The following is an 11,787-nucleotide window of genomic DNA, read 5'->3' as shown; positions in this document are numbered from 1 at the left end:
TTTTTTTTTTTTATGCAAAAGTTACCAGTTTCCCTTGTGACTATTTATTTTTAATTTTTAGACTTCTTATACATTAAGGATGTTAAGAATGAACTGATGTTATAAAAGTGTCTGGTTGGGTTTTTACAGGGTGTTGATGGTGAGGAACGTTGCATACCTGTCCACCAGCGCAGAGGTACACTGAATCGATAAGCCGTGAAAATGTGTTTCCGGTTGCCAGCCAAAGACGGGGTTTTCAGCATGACTCATCCGTCAAACGTTCTGATTTGATCATTTTCCACAATCATTTTCATAGCTCAACTAGTATATCACATTTACTGATGATAGCAGCTGTCACTGATATTAGTTCTTTTCTAAAATCTGCACACTAGGTATCTATCTTATAAGGCAGAAGTTCCCAACCTTTTTCTGAGAGGTCATATTCCTCTTGAGCATGTTGCTAAGATGATCGCGGTTATCTAATAAGCATTAAAATGCATCACAGAAGAGATAAGCAGCTCGTTATGTGCAGTTCTTTAATGTTTCACATACATAATTATTATTCACCAAAAAATATTTTGAGCACAGTAAGGAAGAGAGCATGTAATTGGTTGAGGTGTTTACGTGCACCAAGGGTATCGTTCAATTGCTTGCTTTTTCAGTTTGCCATTTATTGTAAGTTACGTATATCTTCATGTTTTCAGATCTGTCTCCCACTACTGATGCACTGTATGAAGATGTTGTTATGGCGCTCACTGTTTTCTGTGACAAAATGGAGTCTGTCTCCAAGTAAGCTTTGCATATCTTCAACTTGTTGTTGGGTTGTTATTATTAGACTAGCATTATTAGTGGTGTTTGCTCACATTACTGTAGCTCCTACTCGCAGTATAATAGCAAAATTGTAACCCAGGGTTGTACAATCCTGCTTCTAGAGGGACACTGTCTTGCAGTTTTTTTATTAAGTATTGCAGAAACGTCTAACAGACAGTATGAATGATGCCTCAAATCACATGTATTGTTGTTTTAACAAATTTTTTTTTGGTCCCACTTTATATTAAGTGGCCTTAACTACTATGTACTTACATTTAAATTAATAATTTGGTACAGTGCACTTATTGTGTACATACATGTTTTTGCATTGTACTTATATCTTAAAAATACCTGCATGTAATTACTTCTGTAATTAATGTAATTACATTTATAATTACACTGTTGACCCATCCCTTACACCTTAACCCACCCTTAAACCAACCCATACCACCAAACCTGTCCCTAACCTTACCCATATCCCACCTCAGTAGCAGCAAAAGTGTTTTGCAATACAATGTGAACACAATAAGTACATTGTACCTATTTTTTATGTAAATACACTTAATATAAAGTGGGACAATTTTTTTTGTTGATGAACAAAAAAATGGCATAGAAATCCCATTTACTTGGAGGATGAATATTAGCATTGTGACAGTGAGTTTCGAACACCTCTCATATAAAGTGTAAAAATATAGGATAGTTCATTCTGACTTTGAGCAAGAACTCAAAAAGTCAATCTGTTCTACCCTTTATCAGAATATGCGTACTTCCTTACTATATAGTATGTGAAAAAGACTTTATTCACAATGGCGCCGGCGCTGATGGCTGCCTCCGTGGCGTGCTCTGCAGTTGTTTTTATGTTTTTGTTCTGTCACTGTCATTCTGTTACACTGTGGAGCTTCTGTCATGAAAACAAATTCCTCGTATGTGTAAACATACCTGGCAATAAAAACTCATTCTGATTCTGAAAACAGTATGTAAAATGAGTTGTATGTCCAAATTGGAGTATAAAACAGTAGGCGAAAAGTGACCTCCTACTACCACCAAGATTTTAAAGTGAGCATCCAGTGGACACTTTACTATCCCTTGAAGCCACAGGAGAGGAGTTGTGAATGGGAGTAAAGTGATGCATAGGTCACATGACAAAGCCAACATGGTGGCATGTCTGGATTTCATTCATATTGCACACATTTATACTATAAAGAACATATTTTTAATGGTCATGAAGTTCGTTCCTCATAAATTTTTTTTTACCTACTCCATATGTGATTTCAGACATTTATCTAGTGTTTTAATGTGTGTGTGTGTGTGTGTGTTTCTTTAGTGAAAACCAGCTGCTGCAGCTGTTGTACCTGGAGTGTATTCTGTCTATGCTGAGCAGCTGTCCTCCCACAATGCACCTGCATCGCAATTTCACTGACCTCATCTGGTGAGACATGTCCTTGTTCTCTGTGCACATTTAAATCAAATGTAGCATGTCTGGATTTCATTCATATTGCACACATTTATACTATAAAGAACATATTTTTAATGGTCATGAAGTTCGTTCCTCATCAATTTTTTTTACCTACTCCATATGTGATTTCAGACATTTATCTAGTGTTTTAATGTGTGTGTGTGTGTTTCTTTAGTGAAAACCAGCTGCTGCAGCTGTTGTACCTGGAGTGTATTCTGTCTATGCTGAGCAGCTGTCCTCCCACAATGCACCTGCATCGCAATTTCACTGACCTCATCTGGTGAGACATGTCCTTGTTCTCTGTGCACATTTAAATCAAGGGTCTCTGCAATTTATGTAGTTAAAAGTAGCTCAACTTATGCACAAGTATTATTGCTTTTCATTTTTAATACGCAATTAATTGCATTAATTTAACATTAAATTGACAGCCTTCAAAACCATATATTTTACTATGTGATTGCAAGTGTAAATAAATGACAACTTAAAGGGTTAGTTCACCCCAAAATTAAAATTCTGTCATTAATTACTCAGCCTCTTGTCGTTCCAAACCCGTAAGACCTTCGTTCATCTTCGGAACACAAATTAAGATATTTTTGATGAAATGTGAGAACTCTCTGACCCTGCATAGATAGCAACGCAACTGTAATGTTCCCAGAAACGTAGTAAGGACATCGATAAAACGGTCCATGTGACATCAGTGGCTCAACTTCAGCTGAACTGAAGTATTCAGAGAATACTTTTTGAGCGCAAAGAAAACAAAAAAAACTATTTATTTAACAATTCTTCTCCCCCGAGTTACGTTTCCCGCCATTTTGGAGAGTACCCAAGAGCGTAATCGACGTAATCAGCATTGTTTACGTTTGTTTACGTTTCCGTTTCACCACCCCCCCACCCCCCCCGGAGCTGTGTGAGACACTTTTCTTTTTATGGATGAGCGCTTTTTATTTAACTTCTTTTGAACTGATGCTCTGCAACACCCACTGACTGCCATTAAACAGCTTGAAAGATCAAAGACAATTTTTTTTATATAACTCCGACTGGATTCGTCTGAAAGAAGAAAGTCATATACACCTAGGATGACTTGAGGGTGAGTAATTTATGGGCTAATTTTCATTTTTGGGTGAACTAACCCTTTAAATAAATTGTTATTTTTGTTTTCTTTGCGCTCAAAGTATACTCATAGCTTCGCAAAACTGAAGTTGAGCCACTGATGTCACATGGACTGTTTTATCGATGCCCTTACTACGTTTCTGGACCTGGGAACATTACAGTTGCCTTGCTGTCTATGCAGGGTCTGAGAGCTCTCACATTTCATCAAAAATATCTTAATTTGTGTTCCGAAGATGAACGAAGGTCTTACGGGTTTGGAATAACATGAGGGTGAGTAATTAATGACAGAATTTTCATTTTGGGGTGAACTATCTCTTTAAAGTATCCTCCACCATACTTCAGTGGGAACCTTGATATTTCCTAAGTATGTCAAAAAAATATTACCATTGTACAATAAACGCATCTATTTCTTTAAAGCGCATAATCTCAATCTGTGTTACTTTGGTTTTACAAAGTGATTATTATGATTCTGGAGGATCTTGCTGCAATTAAACATCATCAGTGCGGGTGTACTGTCTACACACAGGAAGCAGTTGTGTCCAACTCTTGTGGTGATTATGGGAAACCCAGCGAGTGATAAAACCATCACCTCTGCCCATGGTGGGCAATCCCAGGACTCAGACGCAGCACCGGGGACAGCGGTCTTGGATCAGGGCCGGGGTTCTGGCTGCTCATCAAGTGCTCCCGTCATGATTGGGCCAGTTGTTCGCACCATCTGCTATGTGGCAGCAGAGTTAGTCCGTCTGGTGGGCTGTGTCGAGTCCATGAAGCCTGTTTTGCAGTCCCTGTACCACCGTATTCTGCTCTACCCACCACCCCAGCACAGAGTGGAGGCCATCAAGATCATGAAAGAGGTGACACCTTCACACTTAGTATGCACACACAGTGTATTCTACTTACACACTATGTCATACTTCTAGTGTAACATCTCTTCTATGATGATCTAAATAGTAAAACACTTTAGACTTTTTTTTTTAATTATGTGGTGAAACATACAGTACTATATGCATATGCATTATTTCAAAATGCTTCTGGCTATGCATACTCAATTTCATGTGCCGCTGCATTTCAGAAGATTCTCATTTTATGCCACAGACATGGGAAAAAAAAATCTCTACTGCTTCCTTGAGTACTCAGGTTTTCCTGTACTAATAAACATGCAGTTATTCCCCCTGCCCCCCTCCAGATTGTGGGAAGTCCTCAGCGCTTGTTCGACCTGGCCGGCCCATGCGTCATTGAGCCTGAGACAAGAAAGCGGTCTTTCTCAAAAAGGAAGTCACATCTTGATCTTCTCAAACTGTAAGATATTTTGTTTCTTATTCAGTGACATTCAGACATATAAAGGCTGTTTCACACTGCACAAACAGATGGCGACCAACAATCACTTCAGTTTGTCTCTTGAGAAGGCCAAAATCTTAAAGAGGTCATGATATGAAAAATCAAATTTGCCTTGATCTTTTGGCATATAAGGGGATTTTTTTGTACCATTAAAACATCCTGCAAGTCAGGGTTGCCAGGTTTTCACAACAAAACCCGCCCAATTGCTACTCAAAACTAGCCCGATCGCGTTTCAAGGGGGGTAAAATAAATTTTTCGGCAGGGTTCCTCCAGTAAAATTCGCATTCCAGGGGCTGAATATCAAGTTATTAGGGGCGCTTCAACCCGCTGACATAAAAAAACAACCCGCAGCAACAGTGTTAAAGTAGCCCAATTCCACGGGAAAACCGTGGACTTTGCAACACTGCTGCAAGTTTCATAGCTTAAAACATCCTCCTCATTATAAACAAAAGCATTTATTTAATCAAGCTCCAAAAATGGCTCGTTAGGATCTGAGGTGCAAGATAACATCACCTGGGCACAAACATTTGCATAAACACCACCTCTAGAGTAAGACATCAACGAATAGTAATCTTTTCACCATAGGCCACCATAGGCCCGCTATCTAGTCTACACTGGCTATAGTACACAGATGCACGTTCGCTTTCTGACACAGTCCATGCGCTCGAGTCTGTCATCAATATGATGTTTTATTAACAAGGTGCGGGAGGAGCACGATCAGATAATCAATCAGTCTGGCCCAGGTGGAGCTCATCAGCTAATCACCTTAACAAGCACAATACGTATATATATATATATATATATATATATATATATATATATATATATATACACCCCACACACCTCAGTTACACACATCAAAAATATCTTAATTTGTGTTCCGAAGATGAACGAAGGTCTTACGGGTTTGGAATAACATGAGGGTGAGTAATTAATGACAGAATTTTCATTTTGGGGTGAACTATCTCTTTAAAGTATCCTCCACCATACTTCAGTGGGAACCTTGATATTTCCTAAGTATGTCAAAAAAATATTACCATTGTACAATAAACGCATCTATTTCTTTAAAGCGCATAATCTCAATCTGTGTTACTTTGGTTTTACAAAGTGATTATTATGATTCTGGAGGATCTTGCTGCAATTAAACATCATCAGTGCGGGTGTACTGTCTACACACAGGAAGCAGTTGTGTCCAACTCTTGTGGTGATTATGGGAAACCCAGCGAGTGATAAAACCATCACCTCTGCCCATGGTGGGCAATCCCAGGACTCAGACGCAGCACCGGGGACAGCGGTCTTGGATCAGGGCCGGGGTTCTGGCTGCTCATCAAGTGCTCCCGTCATGATTGGGCCAGTTGTTCGCACCATCTGCTATGTGGCAGCAGAGTTAGTCCGTCTGGTGGGCTGTGTCGAGTCCATGAAGCCTGTTTTGCAGTCCCTGTACCACCGTATTCTGCTCTACCCACCACCCCAGCACAGAGTGGAGGCCATCAAGATCATGAAAGAGGTGACACCTTCACACTTAGTATGCACACACAGTGTATTCTACTTACACACTATGTCATACTTCTAGTGTAACATCTCTTCTATGATGATCTAAATAGTAAAACACTTTAGACTTTTTTTTTTAATTATGTGGTGAAACATACAGTACTATATGCATATGCATTATTTCAAAATGCTTCTGGCTATGCATACTCAATTTCATGTGCCGCTGCATTTCAGAAGATTCTCATTTTATGCCACAGACATGGGAAAAAAAAATCTCTACTGCTTCCTTGAGTACTCAGGTTTTCCTGTACTAATAAACATGCAGTTATTCCCCCTGCCCCCCTCCAGATTGTGGGAAGTCCTCAGCGCTTGTTCGACCTGGCCGGCCCATGCGTCATTGAGCCTGAGACAAGAAAGCGGTCTTTCTCAAAAAGGAAGTCACATCTTGATCTTCTCAAACTGTAAGATATTTTGTTTCTTATTCAGTGACATTCAGACATATAAAGGCTGTTTCACACTGCACAAACAGATGGCGACCAACAATCACTTCAGTTTGTCTCTTGAGAAGGCCAAAATCTTAAAGAGGTCATGATATGAAAAATCAAATTTGCCTTGATCTTTTGGCATATAAGGGGATTTTTTGTACCATTAAAACATCCTGCAAGTCAGGGTTGCCAGGTTTTCACAACAAAACCCGCCCAATTGCTACTCAAAACTAGCCCGATCGCGTTTCAAGGGGGGTAAAATAAATTTTTCGGCAGGGTTCCTCCAGTAAAATTCGCATTCCAGGGGCTGAATATCAAGTTATTAGGGGCGCTTCAACCCGCTGACATAAAAAAACAACCCGCAGCAACAGTGTTAAAGTAGCCCAATTCCACGGGAAAACCGTGGACTTTGCAACACTGCTGCAAGTTTCATAGCTTAAAACATCCTCCTCATTATAAACAAAAGCATTTATTTAATCAAGCTCCAAAAATGGCTCGTTAGGATCTGAGGTGCAAGATAACATCACCTGGGCACAAACATTTGCATAAACACCACCTCTAGAGTAAGACATCAACGAATAGTAATCTTTTCACCATAGGCCACCATAGGCCCGCTATCTAGTCTACACTGGCTATAGTACACAGATGCACGTTCGCTTTCTGACACAGTCCATGCGCTCGAGTCTGTCATCAATATGATGTTTTATTAACAAGGTGCGGGAGGAGCACGATCAGATAATCAATCAGTCTGGCCCAGGTGGAGCGGCTGCTGCTCTGCGTAAAACACACAATGAAATTACTCTTTTCTGTATTCATTTTCACTAGCTTTTTACCTGTATTTTAAATTACACATTGTGCTCAGATAGACAGATAAGATGAAAAAGATTTGATTTTCGTGAAAATAAGTTAAACAGTGTACAATTATAGGTGCAAACTAACAACTAAGGTGTATCATAAAGAAACTATTATTATTATTAATATTATTGAACAAGTACAACTAGCAACCTAATTTGCATGCGTTGTGCATACTGCTAGGCACCTCTCTCCAAGTCTCTACCATCTGATGTGCTGCTTGGCTGGCTAGCTGTTTCAATACTTACTTCTTATTGTGTGGTTAAGAGGAAAAGCATGACTTTTAGTCATTTTATGATGTTGTCAAAGTCGTCATATTTCTCTTGCTACTTCTAATCCTTTTCCTTTTCAGTGGCCTCCAGCTTTTATAGTACACACTAGCGTGAGGCTGCCTCTGCAAGCTGTGCAGGCTGCACAGGCTCTCCAGCATTTCCTCCGAATATTACAAGCCCCGTGGCCTACAGCTACAGCAGCTGAAACAAGCGCAAAGCCGCTTACGCTTGCAACACATGCCCTCACATCTCAGTCTTTCCTCCTGTTACTTCTAATCCTTTTTTCTTTTCAGTGGTCTTCAGCTCCCATAGCACACACTAGCGTGAGGCTGCCTCTGCTAGCTGTGCAGGCTGCACAGGCTCTTCAGGATGTCACAAACCCCACTCCCTTCCCGTGGCTGAAAGAAGCGTGAGGCTGCCTCCGCTTGCAACTCAGGCCCACACGTCTCTGGCTTTTCCTCCTGTTTCTAATGACCTCTTTTTTCTTTTTTCAGTGGCCTCCAGCTCCCATAGCAGACACTAACCCGGAAACCGATTTAAACGTCAGTCTGCTTCTGCTGACAATTGCAGCCCATGCACCTCTTCCTCATAGCTCCCTACTTTCATTAAAAATTACATTGTCTTCCAGATCAAGTTCCGGCTCCCCTCGAGCTTCAAGACGCAGCAGGCCGTCAGTAGGTGCCCCAGACTCGGCTGCTCCTCACACTGCATTGCCTCACTCCTCTTCTTAACCAGTCACTGCGGCGCCTTCAGCTACAGTGCCGCACGCAACGTTGCCCGCTAGCGTAGCTTCCCAAACTCCTATCCTTCCCCCCTCCCTTCCTTCTACCTCCGGTGGCAGACGTTGGCGTGAGGCTGCCTCCGCTAGCCACTCAAGCTCAGCCACCTTACTCTTACCCTTCCGCTACTCCTTTTTTCCTGTCAATGGCCTGCAGCCCCTGCTGCAGACGTCCAAGCAGGGCATCATCAACCAGCAACGCAAGCTTATTGGCCTCCTCCCTCATTTCCTTCTACCTCTTCCTAAGTGCTTCCCTAAGCACCAGAGGCTAATCCGTGCGTGAGGCTGCCTCCGCTAGCCACTCAAGCTCAGCCACCTTACTCTTACCCTTCCGCTACTCCTTTTTTCCTGTCAATGGCCTGCAGCCCCTGCTGCAGACGTCCAAGCAGGGCATCATCAACCAGCAACGCAAGCTTATTGGCCTCCTCCCTCATTTCCTTCTACCTCTTCCTAAGTGCTTCCCTAAGCACCAGAGGCTAATCCGTGCGTGAGGCTGCCTCTGCAAAAAGTTACGGCCCCTCCTTATCTTCCTTCTAACCCTTCTCTCCAATCTAAACCTCAGTACATTTTATTCACAGCAGTCTCACTACCTACCTCACCAAATGCTGCAGCTCAGGAACCACCCCCTGTGCCTAATACAATCAAGTCTCAGTTTCTCGCAGAAATTCAGAGCGCTGGCTCCGGAGGCGGACCCAGCGCCAACCCCAGTACCTCACTATTCGCAACTCGTATTCCCATAACATATCCCTTAAAACCTCCTCAACGCGTCACTCGGTTCGATCCTCCAAGCAGTTTCACCCAGAACCATCCAGTCTTATCTAATTGCTTGGAGATGATTTAAAGCTTTCCACCTCTCGTACAACCTGCCATTTCCCGATTTCTTCCTCCTCTCAATCACATCTTTCGTTTCCTACCTTAACACCTGTAAGAAACTCCAAGCCCGGTCAATCAAAAGTTATCTAAGCGGCATCCAATTTTTTTCACAAATTAATCTACGGCGCCCCCTCTCCTGAAATAAACAATTCTCAAACATCTCTTTTGATCAAAGGAATTCAGCGCTCTCATCCGCCAAGCCCGGACGCTAGACAGCCGATAACTTTCAACATTCTTTAATGTATCCACATTCTCCGCACAGGGTACCACTCACTTCATACCGCTCGTAGACTCTACGCAATGTTCATACTGGCTTTTTGTGGTTTCCTGAGATGCTTGGAATTCACAATAACTTCCATTCAACCCCAAACTCCATCCAACCGTCTCCGACCTTTCCATGCTCGACAGCGAAGCTATCTCCTATTTCATCAAACAAAGTAAATCAGATCAGGAAAAAGAGGTCACCACGTCTAAATTTTTAACCTCCCGTCACCAATCCAACCGTATCAGGCCCTTTTTCTTGCCTACAATTCAGAATCTCTCAGTCTACATCCCCTCTTGACCCTCTTTTTGTCGATGACTGTAACCACCCCGTCACACGTTTTTGGTTTCAAAAACATCTATCCAAACGATGTTCAATAAACATCGTTCAACCAGTCATACCCGTAGAAAGATTTTCTAGCCACTCCTTCCAAATCGGGGCAGTAACTATAGCAGCTCAAAAAGGCCTCTCACAGTAGCAGATCCAAGCTCTCGGTCGATGGTCATCGGACGCCTTCAAGAACTATATCAGGACCAATAATTTTCACACAAAGAAAGCCACCAGCAACGCAAGCTTATTGGCCTCCTCCCTCATTTCCTTCTACCTCTTCCTAAGTGCTTCCCTAAGCACCAGAGGCTAATCCGTGCGTGAGGCTGCCTCTGCAAAAAGTTACGGCCCCTCCTTATCTTCCTTCTAACCCTTCTCTCCAATCTAAACCTCAGTACATTTTATTCACAGCAGTCTCACTACCTACCTCACCAAATGCTGCAGCTCAGGAACCACCCCCTGTGCCTAATACAATCAAGTCTCAGTTTCTCGCAGAAATTCAGAGCGCTGGCTCCGGAGGCGGACCCAGCGCCAACCCCAGTACCTCACTATTCGCAACTCGTATTCCCATAACATATCCCTTAAAACCTCCTCAACGCGTCACTCGGTTCGATCCTCCAAGCAGTTTCACCCAGAACCATCCAGTCTTATCTAATTGCTTGGAGATGATTTAAAGCTTTCCACCTCTCGTACAACCTGCCATTTCCCGATTTCTTCCTCCTCTCAATCACATCTTTCGTTTCCTACCTTAACACCTGTAAGAAACTCCAAGCCCGGTCAATCAAAAGTTATCTAAGCGGCATCCAATTTTTTTCACAAATTAATCTACGGCGCCCCCTCTCCTGAAATAAACAATTCTCAAACATCTCTTTTGATCAAAGGAATTCAGCGCTCTCATCCGCCAAGCCCGGACGCTAGACAGCCGATAACTTTCAACATTCTTTAATGTATCCACATTCTCCGCACAGGGTACCACTCACTTCATACCGCTCGTAGACTCTACGCAATGTTCATACTGGCTTTTTGTGGTTTCCTGAGATGCTTGGAATTCACAATAACTTCCATTCAACCCCAAACTCCATCCAACCGTCTCCGACCTTTCCATGCTCGACAGCGAAGCTATCTCCTATTTCATCAAACAAAGTAAATCAGATCAGGAAAAAGAGGTCACCACGTCAAAATTTTTAACCTCCCGTCACCAATTCAACCGTATCAGGAACTTTTTCTTGCCTACAATTCAGAAGCTCTCAGTCTAGATCCCCTCTTGACCCTCTTTTTGTCGATGACTGTAACCACGCCGTCACACGTTTTCGGTCTCAAAAAAATCTATCCAAATGATGTTCAATAAACATTGTCCAACCAATCATACCCGTAAAAAGATTTTCCAGCCACTCCTTCCGAATCGGGGCAGTAACTACAGCAGCTCAAAAAGGCCTCTCACAGCAGCAGATCCAAACTCTCGGTCGATGGTCATTGGACGCCTTCAAGAGCTATATCAGGACCAATAATTTTCACACAAAGAAAGCCCATCTAATTCTGATCAGTTAAATGAAATTTGATACTGCCGCCGCAGTGCCCTGCTCATTTTATACTGCCGCTTCAGTGCCCCGCTTAATTTGATACTGCCGCTTCAGTGCCCCGCTTAATTTGATACTGCCGCTTCAGTGCCCCGCTTAATTTGATACTGCCGCTTCAGTGCCCCGCTTATTTTGATACTGCCGCTGCAGTGCCCTGCTCATTTGATACTGCCGCTG

The 11,787-nt window shown here is 42.5% G+C and overlaps 1 protein-coding gene across 1 annotated transcript in view; it reads left to right on the top strand.

The window, feature by feature from the left end:
* arfgef3 (ARFGEF family member 3) overlaps window positions 1-11,787 on the top strand; it is an 84,968-nt gene that overhangs the window by 7,943 nt on the left and 65,238 nt on the right. The window contains exons 3-7 of the mRNA XM_016254721.1: window positions 130-175; window positions 684-768; window positions 2,114-2,218; window positions 3,882-4,209; window positions 4,542-4,654. Of these exons, the coding sequence (XP_016110207.1) occupies window positions 130-175; window positions 684-768; window positions 2,114-2,218; window positions 3,882-4,209; window positions 4,542-4,654 (677 nt within the window). The remainder of the gene's footprint in view (window positions 1-129; window positions 176-683; window positions 769-2,113; window positions 2,219-3,881; window positions 4,210-4,541; window positions 4,655-11,787) is intronic.

This window comes from Sinocyclocheilus grahami, unplaced genomic scaffold, assembly GCF_001515645.1.
Source record: "Sinocyclocheilus grahami isolate Dianchi unplaced genomic scaffold, SAMN03320097.WGS_v1.1 scaffold1276.1, whole genome shotgun sequence".
In the NCBI taxonomy this organism is placed as follows: Eukaryota; Metazoa; Chordata; class Actinopteri; order Cypriniformes; family Cyprinidae; genus Sinocyclocheilus; species Sinocyclocheilus grahami.
This window is presented reverse-complemented; position numbering and strand designations above follow the sequence as displayed.